Genomic DNA, 22,398 nt, shown 5'->3' on the forward strand with positions numbered 1-22,398 from the left:
TTTCCTTAAGACTTTGTTAACTAAGTATAGGGTAGAAAACAGAAATCAAACATAACTTCTCAACTATTTGAAAAAGATGGATTAAAAAAGCAAAGACAAATTCATTTTTTAAGACAAGAAAGTATAAAAAAGCATAAAAATAAGAAAACTTGAGATTTATGTAAAATCCCACAATATTTGGAAGGAACACAGGTGCCCACTGAACCCACGTGCTGTGAGAGTTTCCCCCAGGACCCGGTGAATTTGGGGAGCTTCTCCACTTGTTTATTTCTTAAATACACGAGCAGGAGTCCTTCCCAGATTTGAGCTGGTGAAACCTTTCCCCGATTCCGTGGGCATGTGGGGTGAGCGAGAGTCACACAAATGTGTAGACCAGCGGTCCCCAACCTTTTTGGCACCAGAGGCTGGTTTCGTGGACGACAGTTTTTCCACGGATGGAGGGCGGTAATGCAAGCGATGGGGTTTGCTGGCGGGCCAGCCGCTCACCTCATGCTGGGCGGCCCGGTTCCTAACAGGCCGAGGACCGGTACTGGTTTGCGGCCCGGGGGCTGGGGACCCCTGGTGTAGACGACCCTGAATCACTGCTTTATTTTCAACTCTGCAAGCATCCCTGTGTTCATTCTGTGATGCCAGGTGTCTTTTGCTGTCCCCCCGAGCCCAGGGTGACTCTGTCGTCCTCAGGCCCGGGGAGTCTTCGCGCTGTGTTAAGGGCACAGATGTGGAACCAGACAGCTGGCTGGGGCCCTGGCTCCCTGCTGACCTCAGCCAAGGTTCTAACCCTTCTCGTCTGTGAAACAGAGACGGTACCTCTCAGCTGGACCATCAAGATTAAATTAACGCATAGAGTGTGCGTACAACACTGCTCAATACACGATTACTATTAGTAGGCAAGTTTGAATTTTTCAAAACATCATTCGTTGAAATGTGCAGAGCATGGCTTGCTCATGTGTGTAAGGGCCAGCATACGTTAGAATGAAGGAAATCACAAAAAAAGTCCTCATTCAAAATGTTCTCCAAATTGACCGTGAGAAGATTCACGGCGTCAGCCCTGGCCGCGTATGTAGCGATCTACGATCTATGATCTACGAGAGAAAAAGCGACTGGATGTGACTGGAAATGGGCTGAGCAGCCCACTGGGCCGTGCCGGCAGCTGGTGGAACAGAGCTGCCTTGACACGCCGCTTCCCTGCAGGCAGCCCTCTGCTGGACCCACTCTGCGGGCGGGGAGGGGGCAAAACGCCTGCAGGGGCTGCCTGTGTTGTCTTCAGTTCATTCCTGCTCACCCGCCCCACCTGGGCCAGACCTCTCGCGCTGGACCAGAAATGCCCAGGTCCCAAGTGCTGCCAGGAGAGGGTGTGCGGCCAGGGGAAGGCACCCCGCCCGCACCCCATGCGCACTTTCTCCCCTGCATCCTGGCTGCTGGCCGGAGCTCCCGCCCATAGAAGCCTGCCGTGTGGCGAGGAGGCCGTGTACCCGTGCCGGCCGCCCAGGGATGAGCGCACAGTCCTCGCAGTGGTCCTCGTGTGCCTCGACGGTGCCGCGGGGTCGCAGCTCCGGCGTCCTTTCCACCTGTGCGTGGCCAGCGGACATGGTCCGTCCCCCGCAGGTGGCAGCTCTGAGCCGGCGCTGTGGTGTCCAGCAGCCTGATTTGCAGGTCATCCTGGGAGGCAGTCGTGGAAACAAGGGGCCTTTAGATGCGGCGTTGGCGCCCACGTGAGTGAGGCACGTGTTGTCAGGCCTAAGTGAAGAAATGACTTTGAAAGTAGCTTTTTTAGCAAATTCCGTGTCTGGGGGGTTCTGAGACTCGCACCCCTCCTCGCTTCGTCCAGGGCTTCCTCCATCACCCACGGGGCGGCCGGGAGGGAGAGCCGGGTTCACTGGGGTCCTGGGCACCCCCGCGGGCTCTGCATCCTCCCCAGAGGGCGGCTGAGGTCCCTGCTCCTCAGATGAGGGGCCCGCGGGTTGGAGCAGCCCATCCAGGCCGCCACCCTCCCTGCCGGGTGAGTTTTACATCAGCGGGTTGAGGCTGTACTGATTCCTCTCAGACTCGTGGTGAGAAAGCATCGCAGGATTTCCCCATCAAAGAGACGGCCACACCTCAGTGTTAACTGAGGCATCGTTCACAGTAGCCAAGATGTGGAAACAACGTCCGTGTCCATCAGCAGACAGACGGACGGGCAAAATGTGGTCTGTACGTGCAAGAGAATATTATTCAGCCTTTAGGAAGGAAATCCTGCCGTACGTGACAACATGGGTGAACTTGGAGGACAAGATGTGGCGGAGCCAGTCACAGAAGGGCAAACTGCACTTATCCCTCTTATATGAGGGGCCTAACGTAATCGAGCTCAAGGAAGCAGAGGAGAGAACGGGGGCTGGGGGAGGGGAAGGGGCGAGCGCTGTCCGATGGGTGTGCAGCCTCAGTTATGCACAGTGAGTAAGTTCTAGAGCCCCGCAGTTACCAGTACTGTACTGTCCGCTCAGAATCTGTGAGGAGGGTAGGCCTCAAGTTAAATGTCCTCACTACAGGCTTCCCTGGTGGCGCAGTGGTTAGGAATCCGCTTGCCAACGCAGGGGACATGGGTTCCAGCCCTGGTCCGGGAAGATCCCACATGCCTCAGAGCAACTAAGCCCGTGCGTCACAACTACTGAGCCTGCGCTTTAGAGCCCGCGAGCCACAACTACTGAGCCCGTGAGCCACAATTACTGAAGCCTGCGCGCCTAGAGCCCGTGCTCCGCAGCAAGAGAAGCGACTGCAATGAGAAGGCCGCACACCGCAACGAAGAGTAGCCCCTGCTCGCCTCAACTAGAGAAAGCCCGTGTGCAGCAACAAAGACCCAATGCAGCCAAAAATAAATAAATAAAATAAATGTCCTCACTACAATAATGAATAAACCCTTCCTTGTTCCCAAGCAAATTGCTTCAGAAGCAGCGGTCTCGGCCACAGGCTCCTACTTGACCAGCAGACACATGGAGGTTTGCCCAGGCCTCCGTCATCGAGAAAGGAGCAGGCCATTGCCGAGCTGCACGCGGGTCTGTCTCAGCCCTGGTTCCCGCCGCCTGGGTGGGATGGTTGGCAAGCCCCCAGCAGCTGCCTGTGCTTCCAGATGGACAGGTCAGCCTAACCTTGGGCCTCTTTATTTCTTTTTTCTTTTTCTTTTAATATTTATTTACTGGGCTGTGCCGGGTCTTAGTTGCAGCATGTGGGATCTAGTTCCCTGACCAGGGATCGAAGCCGGGCCCCCTGCATTGGGAGCGCAGAGTCTTAACCGCTGGAGCACCAGCAAAGTCCCTGTTTCCTTCTGCTTTGTAATTCTTAAACAGCTATCGGGGGTGAAATTCACCCATTTAAAGCATGCAGTCCGGCGGTTTTAGTGTATTCACAGAGTCACGTGCCCATCAGCACAGTCTAATCGTAGAACATTTTCACCCCATAAAGGAGCGGTCACCGCCCCCATTCTGCCCCCTCCCCAGCCCCTGGCAGTCACTATTCTACCTCCTGTCTCGGTGGCTTTGCCTCTTCTGCACGTTGCATGCAAATGGAACCATGCATTGTGGTCGTCGTGTCTGACTCCGTTCACTCAGAGCTCGTCCACACCGTAGCGCGTGTGAGGCCCACGCTCCCGCGTCACTGAAAGACGTCACCCTATATGGATATGCACTGTCTGTTCATGCATCAGCTGACGCACATTTGGGTTGCTTCCCCTTTGTGGCTTTGTGAATAACGCTGCCATGAACATCCGTGTTCAAGTTTTCGCACAGACATCTGTCCTCATTTCTCTTGGGCATCTACCTAGTGGTGGAATTGCTGGGTCCTCTGGTTACTCTGTCTGGAACATAGTTTTCCAATGCGGCTGCACCTTTTACGTCCCCACTGGCAGCGTCAGGGGTCCTAGGCACCCTGTCCTCACCAGCACTTGCTATTTATTGTCTGTCTGTTAGATGACAGTGTCCTGGTGAGTGTGACGAGTTTGCCTCGCCGTGGCTTTGGCCTGCACTTCCCCGATGACTGGTGATGCCGAGCATCGACGCGTGTGCTTGCTGGCCGTCTGTAAATCGTCTTTGGAGAACGTCTGTTCAGGGCCTCTTGTCTTTCCATTCCTTGGGTCTTTCTTCGTGCCTTGAATGCTGGCTGGAAGTGGCCAGGCTAACAGGTTTATCCCGGGGGGGAGTTTTCCTCTGTTGACCGGGCCTGCGTCCCCTCAGGGCCCTCTCTGGTCCCTTGATGAAGCTTATGGCGAGCATGTCCTGGAGCTGACCTCTTTATGACCCCTCCTCTGACTGCCCCGAGGGTAGAAGGGACCGCGGTTTGTGGTTTGAGAGCGTTCAGGTGTTACCTGAGTCGGCCTTCCGTCCAGTCCCCGCCTTGTGTAGAAAAGGAAGTTGAGACACCAGCACGTGGGGTGGAGCCGTGTGTCCCCCCACTTCCACGTGGGCTGGTGGGGACACTAAGTGGAAGGAGAAACCAGGCCCCGTGCCGAGTCCCATGCAGTCCCCCACAGCCCTGCGAGGAAGCCACTACTGTCTCCTGTCAACAGGGAAACTGAGGCCCAGGCAGTCAGGCTCAGAGCCCACTGTCTAAGCGCTGGGCTGTCCTGCCCCATCAGCCTTCCCTGGCCTCCCTCCCCAAGGGCCGGTCTCCGGAAAACCGACGGCTTGGTGTCCAGCAAACAAAGGACAGGCTGTCTGGTGGGCGTCCTGAGCCTGGGAGCCATGCTTCCTGGTCTGAGGCCACCGTCCTCGGGCGCCTGGCCGTGGTGGGTGTGATGCTGGCTGGCTGTGGGCCTGCAGCCTCCCCTTCCTGCTCTCCTGGGGATGGAACGTGTGCTATCCCGTCGGTCCACAGCACCTGTGAGACCTGCAGTCGGACATGACGATAAAGGTATCCACCTAAACTCTTGTAAAGAGTAATGTGGGTAAGAGTAACAGTGCTTAACATACATAAACTGAGGACCCCTCTGTAGCCCGATGAGGACCCTAGTCTATTTGTCTATTTCTGTGTTTTTAAGCTTCCTCTGAAACTTTCCACAGAGCCCCGGGCTCAGTGTGTTGGGCTGAGATGGGAACTCCACCACTTTTTATCTGTGCTTTGGGAATAATAATAGCACTAACTCAAGTCGCCTGAGGAGTAGATGACATAACGTATGTAATTTACATAGCAGAGCACGTGGTATACTGTCGGTATTCGATAACTTGTAGTTGTTGATAATAATAGTAATATAATGATGATGGTGTATTCTCTTAATAAGCGAATGCTTTGCTCACCATGCCATCCTATGGGATATTTGATTTTTAAGAAAAGCGAAGATCTGATTTTTAAGAAAAAATATTTTAAATTAAGTCCTTTAGATATGTTGGTCAGAAAAACATCCACCTAAAGTGGGTTCCCTCCTCCATCTCTTGTGCTTTCATTTGACTTCTCCCCTGACTTTTGCTTAGAGAAGCGTAATTAGAATTTTAGAAAACTTAATTTTAAACATCAACATAAACCATCAACTCATTTCTAGCCGAAAATCCCAGTCGGGCTGGTACCGTATAAGCCCTGCCCACGTCAGGGAGCGGGGAGGGAGGGCCCGGCCGGAGTGCGTTGGTCTGCACCTTGCCGACGTTGCTGCCTGTGCGTCCGCAGAGCTGGTGATGCTTCTGGAGTGGTGGTCTTGCACGGAGTGTACCCTGTTCGCCGACCAGGCCACGGTGGGCCACTTCGGGAAGGAGCATGTGGTCATCATCCTCAACCACAACTTCGAAATCGACTTCCTCTGTGGGTGGACCATGTGTGAGCGCTTTGGCGTGCTGGGGGTGAGCGATGTGGGGCTCCTGGGAGGGAGTGGGGTGCGAGACGTGGGGGTCGCAGGAGGGTGGGGTAAGTGACATGGGGTCCCACGGGGGTGCTGGCATGGCTGCCTGGGGTCTGGCCTTCCCTCTGGGCTTAGCCCCTGGTCCCTCCAAGCTAGGAGTCCGAGCATGGCTGACCGCAGGGCACCTGGGACTGCAGGCTGCCCCCAGCTGCCCCAGGGCTTGCTCATGAGACCAGGTGTTACTGCGTTTCCTCTCAAATCCTTCCTCCCCCGGTTGGCTCAGCTGCCTCAGATGAGACAGGATGAGGGGTCCCCTGCGGTGGAAGCGCAGTGCGTGGTGGCCCTGGCATCTTCCTCGGGGAGCCCCGGGCCTGGCGGCCAGCGCAACCTCTACGTCCTTGGCTCCCCTCCTGCCCGCCTGCCTGCGATTTCCCCGTCTGGCGGTGCCTGCACTCTGGGTCCATGCTTATCCAGGGCGTCACACTCAGAGGCAGGGTCTCCCGAGGACAGCCAGGCCTGGGGGTGGCCTGCGGGGACGTGCCCTCGGGGACCTTGTGGTCCTGATGCGCTGGCTGCTCTGCCCTCCCCCCAGAGTTCCAAAGTCCTGGCTAAAAGGGAGCTGCTTTACGTGCCCCTCATCGGCTGGACGTGGTACTTCCTGGAGATCGTGTTCTGCAAACGGAAATGGGAGGAAGACCGGGATGCCGTCATCAAAGGGCTGAGGCGCCTGGCCAGCTACCCCGAATATGTGTGGGTGAGTGAGGGGTGAAGCCACACGGACTGTGTTGTCTTGAGTCTCAGGGGCGCAGCCCGAGTTCTCAGTGGCGAGCCGGCAAGAGCCTCTGAGCACCAGGGAAGCTGTCTGAGGCGGGCCGGGGCCCCGCCCCTCTGAGCCTGCAGGCTTGGGAACCCCTCTTGGACCACCTGCTCCCACCTGCCCCAGGTGGGACCCGCCACGCCAGGGGCACCGCCGCCCCGCACACCCGGCCCCACTCAGAGGACAGCCTGCTCGGCTGAGCCGGGGCTCCCTGGAGACGTTAGCTGGCCGGCTGCCCAGCGCCCAGGCTGTTCTGCCGAGTCAGGGCTCAGGACAAGCCCTCGTGAGCTATAGTTCTATGGGTTGACGTGGACTTCAGTTGCTAGAAGGTTTGCGCTGCACTTAAAACAGCCACCCTTCAAGGGCAGGGCAGGGCCCTGGGGTGGGGCTCTGGTGGTCCTTTCTGAGCCCCTGGATGGAGTTTGATGGACAGCCATCTGAAATGATCGGTATCGATCAGTTTGCATATCAGTTCCGGTCTCTGACGGCAGTTCTTTGAGAACTGGCTACTTACTTATTTGGTGTTTGTAACTCATCAAGGCAAAGGGAAAGAAGACTTTGTTTTCCACTCGCCATCGGAAGGCTGCTGCCTAGGGACACCTTGTCTCACTCTCTCCAGGAAGTGTCTTTCCATTCCCTGAGAATAGGTGCAGGGCTGTCGCTGTCTGTGAAGGAGTTGTGTGCGGAGTGTGATTGCGGCATCTCTGGTCATGCCCCGCACTGGTCGCTGGGGGGCGTCATTTCCACAAGACTTTGCCGCCAGGCGGGGGGCACGTGCAGGGGCGATGAGGAGCCTGTGGGGCTCCAGTCCCGGTCGCCAGCACCGCACTGACCTCCGTCCCCTGTCTGTGTCTTAGTTTCTCCTGTACTGCGAGGGCACGCGCTTCACGGAGAAGAAGCACCGGGTCAGCATGGAGGTGGCCGCCTCCAAGGGGCTGCCCGTCCTCAAGTACCACCTGCTGCCTCGGACCAAGGGCTTCACCACCGCGGTCCAGTGCCTCCGTGGGACAGGTAAGAGCCACCCGCTGGGACTGTCTCCAGCCCGGGCTCCGAGCAAAGCAAGACGTGAAATCAGTGATTTGCCAAAAACCAGATCAGTGAGTTCCGTGTAAAATACAGGATGCCAGTGGCATTAAAGGGAGAACTGGGTACTCGGATTTACATGTTGTAAGATTCTTGTATCATTTTTTGAGGTGATAAAATACTAGTTAATGGAAAACAACGAAAATGATAATAAAAAAGGTATATAACTGAAAACCTTATAAAGGAAAAAATATATATCCAATTAATCCAAAAGGAAAGCAAGATGAAAGGGACAAAGAACAGGATGGATAGGAAACGGTGGCTTTAAACACAAACGTGCCAGTAAGTACAGTAGATGTGAATCAACTAAATGCCCCAGCAATCCAGGTAAAGAGCCGCGGGGGGCCCTGCTGCGGGGTGTCGTCTAGCACCTGCCACCCTCTGCCCCTCTCCCTGCAGTCGCAGCTGTCTACGACGTCACACTGAACTTCCGAGGAAACAAGAACCCGTCTTTGCTGGGGATCCTCTACGGGAAGAAGTACGAGGCGGACATGTGTGTGAGGTGAGCGGGCAGGCGCCCACAGGGGCGGGGCCGGCAGGTGGGCGGGACTGGGGCCGGCTCCTCCCACCTCCTGGAGGTGGCCGGCATTCCACCCTCCAGGGCCGGCACACGGTGGGGACAGTACAGAGCAAAGGAGTGGGTGCGACTTACAGGAGGAATGTTCCAGAAGCTCCAAGGGAGGCGTGACCCCTCCCACTGGAGGGAGCAGAGGCTTTTTGGAGGAGGCGTCTGATCTAAAACTTGGACAGCAAGTAGGACTTTCATAGGAGAAGGACAAGCTGTCCCCGTCTGAGTGGGACGCACACGTGTCCCCCTTTTCATGGTGTACAGCCACGCAGACCACCTAGGAGAGAAGGTGGGTCAGGGCCACGTGCTGGGCTTCGGGCTCCTGGCTGCCCGGTCTGAGCTGGGAGGTTCCACCCCGCCAGCCTCCACCCCATTGGCTCAGAGGCAGCCCCGCCCGCACTGGTTAACGCAGGGCAGCTCTGGATGGCCGCCGCGGGACCCCCGAGGATCCCCGAGAAGCGAAACCCAGCCCGAGGAGGGGCCCCATATGGCCCTTAAAATGTCCCCAGGTTATCAGAAACTATTCCCGCTGGTCTGTGCAGTGAGCATTTATTGCGTGTCTGCTGTATGCACAGTAAGGGGGTAGAGGGATCAGAGAGAAGGGAGCTTCTGAAAGGATTCACTGCTGCAGAGGCAGAAACGTGCTCGGTGGGCGGGGCAGCTCCCAGGACCCATCCCAAGCCCTGCCCTGGGGCCGACGATGCAGAAATGTGCTCGGCGGGCGGGGGAGCTCCCAGGGCCCATCCCAAGCCCTGCCCTGGGGCCGGCGATGCGGAAACTTGCTCGGCGGGCGGGCGGGGCTCCAGGCGCCACTCTGGGAGCAGAGGAAGGGAAATGACAAAGTGACCGTCTTTCTCTCTAGTTTGTTGGGCCATAATGGGAGAGGCCACCTGCACCCTGTCCTCCCACCTCCGCGGAAGCCCTTGCGGCTGGCTCCGCCCCCTCCCCGCCCCCCCACGGTGCTGACCTTTCACCCCCGGATAGAAACCCGCATCTCTCTGAGCTGATCGGTGCAGGGTCTCCGTCCCGCGGAACCTTACGGCCTGACGCTGCACTGCTTATGGCGTGACTTTTTGCTGGCACTGGTGGCTTTGGCCCAGAGGGGCAGGGATCTCAGGGTCAAAGGGGAACAGAATCCCTTTTGGGGGCCATCCCGAGTGACTCGTGGTCTCGGTGAAATGTCCAGACGTCCAGGGCCACCGGCAGAGCCTGAGGCGCCACTGGGAGGGCGGGCTCCATGTCTGTAACACAAGATCAAGGTCAGGGACTAGGGCTGCGGCCGGAGGTCGCCGTGCCTCTCCACCACGCTCTGATGCTCCGCGTTCCTCTGCCTCGTGAAGAGAAGATAATCCACCCAGAAGTGTTTTTACCTTGAAGCACAGCCTGGGGGCTGCTCTGTTCATTAAGCGGTGTTCTGACCTGATTCCAGCTCCAGGCCTGATTCCAGGCAGGCCCTCCAGGTCCGCGTGTTGTCTGGACCATCCTGCTTGAACTCGTCAGTCTCCTGTTTCACTCACATGTGCCCAGAAAGGCAGGACGTTCCTGTGTGTATAAACCACATAGCCCCGTCTCTGTGTCAGCCCCATGTCGGCCACTGACCACCACCGACTCGGTCAGTCTGACCCAAGGAGGCTCTGACCGGCCCTCTTCATGTTAGTCTTGAGAGCTTGAGCCAGGACAAGTTTAAAAAAAAATACCACTCAGTTCTCCTGCCCCAGTGTAGGAAGTTTCCAGGAATAATTTTGTGAAGATAAACCGGAAGCTGGGTGGCTTTTTCTCTCTGACGTTCACAGAGGACTAGCTCAAAGTCGCTGTAGGGTCTCTTATTCCATCCCGGGATCAAGGGAGAGCCCAGGACCCTTGCCCTTAGCTCTCTAGAACCCCTGGCCGGGGGCTGACCACCGATGGCCAACAGGGAATGGGTGATCTTTCTGGGGCCCTGGATGGTCCCGGTCATCTTCACGGGAGCCCTCAGAGGCAGATCCTGCTCTGGTCCCTGGGTAGGAGGGCTCTGGCAGCCTTAGCCGCCCGAGAGCAGAGCTGGTAGGTGGCAGAGTGGGGGGAGCCCGCCTGGTCCAGCTGCAGGCCGATGCTCACACCACCCTCCAGGCTATACCGCCCCTCCACGTGGGCACTCAGCTCCAGCTGGAGAGGAGTGGTGCTTTAATCTGCTCATTTTCCCCTTTGTTGCAGAAAATGTGAGGCTATATTTCACCCAATCATATCTTAATAAATGTATTCTTAGAATGTCTAAAAGCTTCAACTTATTGTTTTGTATTACCAAACGGGTGTCTTGAGTAAAAGCAATATCCCAGTGAGTCCAAAACATACCTGTAATCAAAGAAGACAAGGTTCCTGTGACCCAGTGGAGTTGTGCCTCATTTCCCCGGGGGCCTGAGACTGGGCATGGCCAGGGCCTTGGGGATGGTGGCTTGAGGCTCTCCTGTGTCCATGCTGGCAGTTGGGGCCAGCGTCCTCAAAGTGGAGTCAACTCCAGAGTTGTATTTATGTTTTATCTCATCATTTAAAATTCTTATTTTATATATTTTGTCCTGCATATAACAGACATACAACAGAACCTGTATGTGGTAATGTGAAATCAGAGGAGAACGGTCACGTGAGTTTGACACTTTTGGCCGTCATCTCTCTGTGGACAGACCCCTTCCAACTTCCTTTCCTTCCTGAGACAGCACCTGTGGCAAACCCTTCAAGCGCTACTTCTCACCGTGTACTCCTGGAGGTCCCCAGCACCTTTCGGGTCCACAGAGTTAAACCGTTTTGTTTACTAGGAGGTTCTAAGTCTTCTTCTCTCCTCTGAGCCTACAGCGGAGTCTCCCAGAGGCTGCGTGACATGTGGCCCAGCATCGCTCGGATGTCTGGTTGCGTGTGTGCTTGTAAAACTGGGAAGTTTTACAAGATGGATGGTAAAGATGGATCGGTATAACCCACAAAAACCAAAGTTCTCAACTTTTAGAGACAAGAAGGTAGGGCTTTGGGCTTTTTGGTGGCACAGTGGTTAAGAATCCGCCTGCCGGGACTTCCCTGGTGGCGCAGGGGTTGAGAATCTGCCTGCCAATGCAGGGGACACGGGTTCGAGCCCTGGTCTGGGAAGATCCCACATGCCACGAAGCAACTGGGCCCGTGAGCCACAGTTACTGAGCCTGCGCATCTGGAGCCTGTGCTCCGCAACAAGAGGCCGCGATAGTGAGAGGCCCGCGCACCACGATGAAGAGTGGCCCCCACTTGCCGCAACTAGAGAAAGCCTTCGCACAGAAACGAAGACCCAACACAGCCATAAATAAATAAATAAATAAATAAAAATTTAAAAAAAAAATCCGCTTGCCAATGCAGAGGACATGGGTTCGAGCCCTGGTCCTGGAAGATCCCACATGCCGCAGAGCAGCTAAGCCCGTGTGCCACAACTACTGAGCCTGTGCTCTAGAGCCCGCGTGCCACAACTACTGAAGCCCGCATGCCTAGAGCCCGTGCTCCACAACAAGAGAAGCCACCGCAATGAAAAGTACCACACCGAAGAGTAGCCCCCACTCGCCGCAACTAGAGAAAGGCCGTGCGCAGCAACAAAGACCCAACGCAGCCAAAAATAAATAAAAATAAATTTATTAAAAAAACCAAAAAAACCCCAAAAGGTTGAGATCCCTAAAAACATGGAGATTTGCCTCTGGCCGTGGACTTGTCTCCTGGCTCTGCTCTCACTCTGGCCCCTCTGAGGTGGGCAGCCAGCCCCCGGGATGACCGCGGTCCCTTGTTAAATTACCGTTGCTCACACGTGCGCTCAGCGGCCCCTCCTGGCGATCCCGGGGTACTACAGTTGCCGTAGAAAGCGGTCCTTGCCCTGCTTGTGTTACCGGGTAGACACCTCCCCTCCTGGGGCTGGTGATTCAGCTGGTGATAGGGCTTGTACAGAAGTCAGTGTCACAGCTGGTGATAGGGCTTGTACAGAAGTCAGTGTCATCATTGAAGCCAGCCGTTTGTTAATTGAGATTAAAGTTTCGAAATCTCTACTGCTTTTCATATTTGAAGCAAATGGATTTCATCTGTGAAACACAAACTCTTCTTTGCCTCATAAAAGACACTCTCAGCCATGGTCACTCCCAAAGAACAAACTATTAAGAAAGACCAAAACTGCTTAATGAACGGTCAGTTTTCCCAGTGGAGCTGGGGGCACGATCTGCTCAGCTGACTGCCCCTGGGTGTTCCCGGGCAAGGCTTCTGCGCTCCTGGGCACGTGAAGCACCTCCCGGCCCCTCCCTGGTTCCCTGCAGTCCCACTGGGCATGGCGGAATGCCTGAGAAGTTACTTTGATGTGTGTGTGTTTTTAGAAATTGAGAGTCAGATTTGAATAGAAAAGGCAGGGCTGACAAGTAACCCTGACGCATAATGATTTGTTTTTCCCCTTTTCAGTTTGATGTCATCTGGTAATTCACTTTGCTTTCAATCTTCTTAATAAAACAGGAGATTTCCTCTGGAAGAGATCCCGCTGGATGAAAAGGAAGCGGCTCAGTGGCTTCATAAACTGTACCAGGAGAAGGTAAAGGCGCTCAGCTCTCCCCACACCCACCTTCCTCTCGGGGTCTCACGAAGAGGTTTCAGAGGGGCAGCTAACGGGGCAGGCAGGTAGCACACTGGCTTCCTCTGGAGACAGGAGCGCTGTGCCACTCTCAGATTCTTCTTTCCAGTCCTCTTCTTCGTCTTTCATTTCTCCTAACTTTTGAGGAATTAACAAACTAGAGAAAAGTGTAATGGATATCATAATGCTTGTATAACCATTGGCAATAACATTTTATCACATTTGTTTCATTTTTTCATGGAAAAGAAATTACAGACATATAACACGCATTATGTATGTGTGTATGTGTATATATATGATTTAATAAGTAAGGCACAATATAGATGATGTGACAGGCTTCTTATGATGACCCCACCCGGTCCCTCCCCCATCCCCCCAACATGCCTCACCCTCGACTTTATACTGTGTGTATAAAGTTTATTTTATACACAAACAAACAGGACACTAGGTTATCACCTTCAGCAATAGGGGAGGCTTGGATAATCAGAAAATCCTTCTAGTATAAAACACATATCCTTTTAGATGCATTGACAAGTGCTGAAGAAAGTAAGGGAAATCTCTAGGGAGCAAAAGAGGAGGTGGGACTGAAATCCAGGTGGGAAGGCTGCGAGCTGAAGCTCGTGGAGTTTGCCGGTCCACCCAACCTGAAGTCTTGAGTTTTAATGCCTACATGGAAGCAGAGAACAAAGATTTGACCTCACTTGGGGCTGGAAGTTGGAACTGAAGACCCTAATGAAGCTGGGACCCTCCGGGAGTTTTGCCCTCAAGTGGTTAAACTGGAAAATGTAACTGCCAGCATAGGAAGTGACTTTGAAGTTGCCTTTCCCCCTTGGTCTCTAAACGTCCCCCTGGTAATTCATAATCACAACACTGTCCTCAAACAGGTGTGGGGATTGAAGTTATACTAACAGCATAGTTCAAGAAGAACTAAGCCAAAATATCAGCATAAAAAGTGGTTCTAGGTGAATCTCTCTAGAGTCCCTGAGAAAAGCACATGTAAAACTAGAGGAACACGACTCCAAACCTAAGCTGCCCGAGATTTCTTCAGAAAAATTCTGCTGGAGATGCACTCATAACCAAAATCCACGATGGGCAAGTACAACAGACAAACAGAAAAATTAAACCCTCCCGAAACTTCAGCTAATGGAACTACCAGGCAGAGACTCAAATCAGTATGTTTGAAATGATTAAGCAAAAAAGAAGGGATTGAAAACAAAAGAACAAGACCTATTAAAAAATGAGACAGATTTGAGAAAAACCAAGTAAAATGTATAGGCATGAGAAATCTACTAACTGACAGCAAAATCTTAGTTAACAGATTAGATAGCAGATTAGATACAGCTGAAGAGACAATTAGTAAGCTGGCAGGTTTTGAGGACATTACTCAGAATGCAGCACAGAGGAAGTGAAAATGTAAAAAGGAAGTTTAAAAGATCCACAGGATAAACAGAGGTCCAGAATGTAACAATTAGAAAGTCCAGGGGAGAAGGTGGGAAGAACGGTGAAGAGCAGTTGTCAGAGATAACCGTAAAACTTCTAGAGTTGATGAACGTGGGTTTCATCAGCTTCAAGAAACCCAAGTCTGGAATAGGATAGATAAAAAGAATGTATATAATGTACATATACGTGTGTACACATATGCACACATATACATTATTACAAACATACACAAGATAGAGTAAACCCAGAGAGAGAACAAAGAAAATAAAAATAGCATAAATTATTTAAGCACAAAGCAAAGCTACAAAAGAGTGAATCTACTGCACCAAAAGCTTTTCTTTAAAAATATTAATAAAATAGAAAGCCTTGGGCCAGACTGACCAATTAAAAAAGAGTGCCGGCATTAAGGGGAATAAAAACGGTGACACAACCAAAGAGCAAGGAGTGAAAATAGTATGAGAGCAATATGACAACTTGATGCTCCTACATTTGAAAACTTGGATGAAATGTGTGATTTCCAAGAACAATAAAACTCTCCAGAAGAAAAAGAAACCTAAATAAAAAGGAATAGAGTGTGTGTGCATCATATGGTGGATGGGCAGAAAGACGTTGTATACACGAGGCTGCAAAAGAGAATGCATCTCTGGATCAGGGTCAAGTTTTAAAAGTTTGAAGGGACTTCCCTGGTGGTCCAGTGGTTCAGAATCCACCTTCCAATGCAGGGGACACAGGTCCGATCCCTGGTCGGGGAACTAAGATCCCACATACCGCGGGGCAACTAAGCCCGTGTGCTGCAACTACTGAGCCCACGGAGCTCTGGAGCACATGAGCCACAACTAGAGAGAAGCCTGCGCGCCGCAACGAAAGATCCCGCGTGTCACAGCTAAGACCCGACGCAGCCAAATAAATAAATAAATAAATATTTTTAAAAAAAGTTTGAAACTCTTACAAAGAGTGACATTTGCAAGCAACAGTATTTGTTTAGCAGGAAATGAGAAATAACCTAAAAGTGCCTTATTAGGAAGTAGATACATTATGTGTATTCATTTAACTGTGATTCAGTTAAAATGAATGAACTGCATATTAGCAATCTAAATGAATCTTGAGAAAGTAGGTGTTAAAAAAAAGCAGCTTGCAATAGGCGTATAGTGTGATGCTATTCACAGAAAATCACAAAGCGCAGGCGCAGTACCGTGCATTATCGTAGAGGTACCCGAGCACAGGAGTGCAGGTGTAAGCCCTTCCTGGGGATGGAGACCACCAGCTGAAGTGTGATGACTCCTGGCGGGGATGGGACCACAGGCCTTGTCTTCATCTCTAAGGGTTACTTTCTAAAACAACCTGATGCAAATACAGCAAGTGACAGGTTTTGACATAACTGATTTATTTGGGTATTTTCTATTATTTGCTATGTTTTTCCGTAATATTGAAACATATACATTTTTTATCGCTTTTCATGTCACTTACACTGTAATTTGCATCAGGGACCACACTGTGTGTCACGTTGTCCCATTTATTCTGTTTTTAGTGACCATTGTTTGTTACATCTGCAACGTTGACATAGATTTAATTCACCCCTTTAGATGCTGTGCTCCACCATGCGTGTTTCCCATGTGATGACGCCCCGTTTTGGCTAGTCGTCTTCCTACCTGTGAACAGTTATGAACTTTCTGCTGTTCCCTGTGCGGCAGGGCACGTGTGGGAGCGTTTCTGCCAGATGTTAACGCTGTGACTGGTGGTAGGAGGCTCTGGTCCCTTGTGAAATGTCTCTAAGTTGTGCTTCAAAGAGCCTGCCCGTTATGTCCCCAGCTGAGCATGAGAAGCCCTTTCTCCCCGTCTTGTGAGTAGGGGGTCTGCACCGCCTTCGGCCCTATTGCCCCCTGCCAGGGAATACGCAGACCCTGAAGCAGCCAAACTGGGTGCTTTGGTCCTGCTGTAACACACGTGTTTCTGGAGACACTGACGCCTCTGGTCACTTACCAGTGAGCTCCGGTCGTAATGTGGAAACAGACCTCGGTGTCACCAAAGGGCCTTGAAGGTCATTCCAGACAGTTTCCCCATTTTGCAGATGTGGGAACTAAGGTCCTGAGAAGGAGGTGACTATCCTGTGGGTGAAACTGTCCCCAGGTCTCCCGGCCTCTGCCCCTCCGCCATGCTCCCCCATGCTTGCTGTGCTGACCAGGCGGGGTCGGTGAAGGAAAGGGGCCTGTAATGACAGAGGGCCTGGAGCCCCCGAGGGATGGGGCGAGGGAGGGACTGGAAAACGGTGAGGGAGGCTGGAGATGTTGATGGTTTAGGTGGTGTCAGTTTCTCTAAAGTTCCACAATAAGCACGTTCAACAGAGGTTAGAAAGAGGAAAGAGGAGATTGGTCAAGCAAGGCATCAGGGTTAGGAGAAAGGACGTGATATTTGAGTGGCACGGGCAGCAGTGTGTGTGGCAGGTCCCTCCCCAGGAGAGCGGGTGCTCTTCCCCTTGTGTAACCCCACCTGCACCTGCGAGCAGGACACGGACAAGGGAGCTCTGCTCCTGGAGTTGAGTACCTGGCTGGAGGTGGCCGGACTGGCCTCTGGACCCTGCTCTGTGCCCTCCCGGAATGACGGGGCCCGGGAAGGGGGGAATCAGGGGCATGTGGAGAAACGTCGGGGAGCAGGAGCAGGCCCGTCGGGGGGCGCAGGGTGCTGTCTGCTGGTGGGAGGGGCGGCGACGGGGGAAGCCTTTGGGTGTGTGTGGAATTACTGACAGGTCAGGACGGGACAGAGGCTACCCCGACTGCCTGGAGGCCCACCCCACAGGGAGGACGGCCAGGCGTGGGTGCCAGTGGCAGGCAGTGGGTGAGATTGCACATGAGCATCTGCGTTAGGGTCACATGTGTTTTATTCAGGTGATCAAAAGGCCTGTCACAAACTTGGTGCAAATCTGTAACCACAGTGCACTCTCCTGCGGGGCTAGGTCCTGCCTTCTTGTCTCTGGGTGGCCTCCGGGCCCGGTTCACCTGAACCGTGAGCTCGCCGAGAGCCCCAGGGCGCCCCTGCTTTCCTCCCAACAGGTGCTCTGGGAGCAGGAGGCATGGCCTGTCTGCATAGGGGCAGGTGGTCAGAGCGGAGCTGGCCGAGCGAACCAGCTTGAAGACGTTCTGGAGCTGCACAGGGGAGCGCCTTCTGGGGGTGGGGGGGGCTCGTGTGGTCGCCCGGAGGTGTACACACGGGCGTAAGGGTCTCAGCGGCTCCTGACCACACAGGGCCTGTGGTGCCCGCCCTGTGCCCCGTCGATCAGCAGGGGCAGTTGGTGCCTGACCACAAGCTGCAAGAGGCCGCGAGGCTGGGCATTTGTTAATCCCCCTGCCCTGTTTTTATGTAATACACAACACAGCTGTAGAAAGCTAAATGCAGAAAATAAAATAGAAAAACAATGAGGGCAGGTGAGATTTACTCCCCCGGGTAATTAAGATCGTGTGGGTGTGCATCTTTCCAGACTCCGTCCTAGACAAATATATAGGCGTACATATTTTTACTGAAGTGGAGTTATGTGGCACTTAACTTCTTTCAGAAAACAAACTATCGTGAGTGTATCTCCTTGTTAGCATGTCACGTGTCGTGGCTGCAGAGAAATCTCTGTCAGCCTCGCCGTTTCTCAGGCAGCTGGTGCTCGCTGTTGAGCGTGTGTCCCGTTTCCCTGTTGAGGATGTTCTGATGTCCTCACCCGGTCCTCTGTCCGCCCATCATTAGCCACCAGGACGCGGAGGAAGGAGAGGTTAAATAGCTTTCTGTGGGTGACACAGCCGGCGGGGGGTGCTGCCAGGCCGCTGGACCCCCAGCAGGTGGTGGCCGCCACCCTCGCCCTGGAGATGTCACAGGAGACAGCGAGGGGCCGGCCGACACCGCAGTCCTGGGTGTTGCAGGTGCGTGTCGTGCACCAGGCACCGGCTGACAGTTTTCCTAGGCAAGTTGTCCTGTCGAAGTTTGTATTTTTCAAGCTTTTGGTACAAGCCACCGAGGTTCTCCACAAAGGTCATGCCAACTTCATCTGCCACCCGCAGCCTGCATGGTCCGTCTACTTTATTTATAGGGTGAGTCATTTTTCACTGTGGGGTTATAACAACAGCACACGAAGAGGCCACTTTTCTGGTTGACTGTTTCAGGATGCGCTGCAGGAGATGTATAACCAGAAAGGTGTGTTTCCGGGGGAGCAGTTCAAACCCGCCCGTCGGCCGTGGACACTCCTGAACTTCCTCTTCTGGGCCACACTTCTCCTGTCTCCTCTCTTCAGCTTTGTCTTAGGCGTCTTTGCCAGTGGATCCCCCCTCCTGATCCTGACGTTCCTGGGGTTTGTCGGGGCAGGTAATGAACGGGCACGATGGCGTGGCTTGAGGTTGGGAGACTTCCACGTGCCGGCCGCGGCGCCCAGGCCTGGAGATGGTCGGCCACCTGGGAGCCGGGATGCAACCTGAGCCTTGCCGGCCTCAGAGAGCTGCTCTGGCCACTGAGCCACAGGGCCGTGAAGGCCACAGCCAGATTCCAGGGCCATCTGTCCAGAAAGCTGGCCGGCCATCCGCCCGCCTGGCATCTCGTTCTGAGAGCTGTGTGGGGAGGGCCTGGGCCACCGGTTTGCATTTGGGCAGTTAGGGGCGTGGGCTGGTGTGACGGGCTGAGGTTCCCAGGACGCCTTCGAGGCCCTGCAGCCCCGAGTGCACTGCTGGGCACCCGGTCTGTCGGGCACCTGGCTGGGCACCAGGGCCCTCAGCCCCGGCTGAGAACTGCCCCCCGCAGCGGGCGCACGCTTCCCTGGGCTGGCGGAGGAGCAGAGCCGGCCGCCGCCCGGGGACAGGCTGAGTGGCCAGGCGCAGGGAGGGGGCGGAGGGGGAGAGAAGGCCGGCCTGCCCCCCCCAGGGAAGTCTGAGGCCGAAGGTCCGCCCGCCCCCATGACAATTTTTCCAGCTTGCCAGCAATCAGTCTAACCTCACCTGTTTCCTATTTTAAAGCTTCCTTTGGAGTCCGCCGACTAATAGGAGTGACTGAAATAGAGAAAGGCTCCAGCTATGGAAACCAAGAATTTAAGAAAAAGGAATAATTAACGGCTGTGATTGAACACACATAAACCTGACGGTGGTATCCAATTAACTCAATTAAAAACAGAACAACACACACAGAGCGGGGGGGTAGGAAAAAAAGACACTTAGAAACTATTTTTCTTATTAACTGGTGACTAATATTGACCAATAAAACTTGAACCGAGAGCAAAGCAGTCGGAAGGCCTGCAGATGGAGACAGACGCCAGCCTGGCACCTGCGCGTCCGCTGCCGGCAGAGCGGCCCGGGGGGGGACCCGCTCCCGGGACAACGGGTCTCACCCCTGCCATCCGTCTAGAGCTCTGCCTGACTGAGGCAGCCTCTGGATGCTTTCTCTTCTCACACTTAGATCCAGTTTTTGGTTTTTAATCTGTTATCTCGGGAGTTTCCCCCTGCCCCTCGCCTCCTCCCCTGTTCTCCCTGCAAACTCTCCTCCCCCGTCTCCCCGGGGACGGTGTGCCTGGGTCCCGGGGTCCCCAGAGCACCCGCTGGTCCCGACCTGCTGGCGCCTCGATTCCAGGCGATGGGGGCGGGGCTCGGGGGCGTCCCCTCGGCGATAAGCACACTGGGCGGGGCTGGCGGCGGGACACGCCCCCTGGTCGTTTCCGGAGCGTCCTGGCGCTTCCCACCTAGGCCTGCCTGACACACCTTAAATCGGTTTTAAAGTGAGTGGAGCCCGAGAACGCGGTGAGATGTCGAGTCCTTCCCGAGCCTGGAGCTCGGCTCCTCTGTCCCACCCGGTCGCCCCGCCGGGAGCAGGGGTGCAGGGCGGCCCCCTCCCCAGCCGGCCGGAGCCGGAGGCGCTGAGTGCCGGGGAGACCGCAGCCCGCAGCCCGCAGGACTGTTGGACTTTTGTAAAGTCAGTGTCACCATCACCCTGTCTTCTGAAGGAGGCTGTTAACACGGAGCTTTTAGAGAGTTTATTTTCACAGTTGATCTGTTGATGGCTCTCAACTTCCTGATGGAAACTAGAGGTGGTGAGCCCTCCCTTCCTCCGCCACCCCCCGTCCGAGCAGATGCACTTGTCCTGGGGGAGGGTGACCGGAGTGCCCTGGCCTCGTCCCCCTCCAGCCTGCTGCCCTGGTGGGAGCCACTTCTTCCTCGGAGGGAGGTACTGCGTGCGCGCTTGGCCGCTGGCCTGGCCGGGCTGGAAGCCGCTGGGCTGCTGGGCAGAGGTGGGGGGGGGGGTACTGGGACGCCCTCCCGGCTCCCGCCGGAGCCCCGCACTCCGCCAGGCCATTCCACCATCACCCTGCCTGCATCGGACTTTCGTCTTAAACGTTCAACTTGGGTTTTTTAAGTCACATTCCCCTCATCTTTTTTAGCAAGGGAAAGAAAAATAATGGGTGTTATCTCTGATAATACTGTAACCAGCGTTCAGAATAGAGGCAGGTTGAATTTTCTAGGGGAAAAAAATGGAAGAGGCATGGAAAACATTATAAACTAAACTGGAAAAATGCATTGGCCCTAAGTATGCATTCTGGGGAGACCTATGGAAATGGCATATACCCTTCATAATGACACTACTGAATTGTGCATGGTGACCTTGGTGAAGGGACCAAGGTCACAGGGAAGCGAATCACAGTTCCGGGCTTGCTCATGAGTGGTAGTGAATGCACACAAGTCCTCATGAGGTTGAAAGACAGCTTTGAAGTGCTTTCTCAGAAGAGAGCTTCCCTCTGCCACAAAGCACGTCCCCCGCTTCCCTTGGAGCCGGAACCGAGCAGGGGAGCTGCTTCCACTGCGGTGAGCGGCACCTTAGATCTTATTTTTCTTCACACGGTATGCTGCTCATCTGTCTCTGTGTGTCTGTGTCATTTGCTAATTCACTAATCCCTAAAAATCTTAAAGGAAAAAGTTGAAGGGTACTACTGTGAAGATATACTACCTGGAAAATGCGAATTTAGATCTTTTACCATTTAATTAATAGTTCTTGCTTCCCAGCTAAGTTCCCTCCCCTTGAAATTAATACACAATGTGTAAATTCTATACTGAGTCAGTGACCAGCTGTGAAGACTCCTAGATGAATGGAGATTGAGACCACATGTAGGTTTTAAATCTCAGTGACTTCCTTCTGATTTAACAAAGATTAGTTTGTGCATTTGAATACCAAGCCCTCTGAGAGCAATAAAAACTACACCATGAATGTTTGGGTTTTTTTTTTTTTGGAGGGGTGGATTTTGCTTTTCATCCACTTCAGAAGGGAAGGGGGAGGCTCCTTTCATTTTTTAAATGAATAAATCCCAGAACAGTGTTTTTCTTATTTCTTTTCCTTTACCCCCTTTTGTTTCTGATGTTACCATTGTCCAAATTCAGGCTGAATGTTGGGACAGTCGTGCTTGTCATAGTCGGGGAGGGTGTGCTCTAGATTGAAGTCGTTGACAGCCTACACGCTAGGCCCTGGGTTGGGCAGGGCAAGAAATTTCTGTGGTGTTTGCTGACCTCTCTGCAGGGGAGGGGTCTGCTGACCTCTCTGTAGGGGCAGCTCTGTGGCCTGGGGCAGTCTCCAGGGCCAGCCCCCCTCCCACTGGAGATACACAAAGGGCAGGGCCTCAGGCCTTGGGCCCCTCCCACAAGTGCCCGATAGGCTGAGTTCTGAGCCAGGGGGCTGCTGGCCAGCGTGTTTCTCAGCTCAGGTCCTGGTGCTGTGTCTTTTGTCACCTGCATACATATCCTGGTGCAGCCTGGCGAGTAGAGTTTGGCTTCTGGGCCCTCCCCGTGTGTCCAGCAGTCCCCTCTGGGAAGTTCCAGGGGGCTTCTAGGGTGCCTGCGGCATTTCATGGTGACCTTGTGACAGCTACCAGCACCTGGGGACTTTCTGGCCCCTCTCGGGGTCTTTGTGACAGCACTGAGCAGAGATGGCCTCACTCCTGCAGGTGAGCAGACGCTGGGGAAAGGCTTATCTGGTCGGGGAGACCACTGACAAGAGTTTTAACCCCAAAGGAAGAAGTGATGCCGGTCATCTGGTCTTTGGTGATGGCGTACGGGATGCATGGCCCTGTCTGTCCACAGCCGCTGCCTGAGAAGCACAGAGTCAGGCTG

The 22,398-nt window shown here is 53.9% G+C and overlaps 1 protein-coding gene across 5 annotated transcripts in view; it reads left to right on the forward strand.

The window, feature by feature from the left end:
* AGPAT3 (1-acylglycerol-3-phosphate O-acyltransferase 3) overlaps positions 1-21,502 on the forward strand; it is an 88,960-nt gene extending 67,458 nt beyond the window's left edge. For all 5 annotated transcript variants that reach the window (XM_057545354.1, XM_057545355.1, XM_057545356.1 and 2 more), the window contains 7 exons: positions 5,626-5,795; positions 6,387-6,548; positions 7,469-7,622; positions 8,094-8,196; positions 12,736-12,811; positions 18,430-18,628; positions 19,270-21,502. In XM_057545354.1, coding sequence (XP_057401337.1) covers positions 5,626-5,795; positions 6,387-6,548; positions 7,469-7,622; positions 8,094-8,196; positions 12,736-12,811; positions 18,430-18,628; positions 19,270-19,358 — 953 coding nt within the window. In that variant the 3' untranslated portion in view covers positions 19,359-21,502. The remainder of the gene's footprint in view (positions 1-5,625; positions 5,796-6,386; positions 6,549-7,468; positions 7,623-8,093; positions 8,197-12,735; positions 12,812-18,429; positions 18,629-19,269) is intronic.
* Positions 21,503-22,398: the final 896 nt, after the last annotated feature.

Source organism: Balaenoptera acutorostrata, chromosome 4 (genome assembly GCF_949987535.1).
Source record: "Balaenoptera acutorostrata chromosome 4, mBalAcu1.1, whole genome shotgun sequence".
Classification (NCBI taxonomy): domain Eukaryota; kingdom Metazoa; phylum Chordata; class Mammalia; order Artiodactyla; family Balaenopteridae; genus Balaenoptera; species Balaenoptera acutorostrata.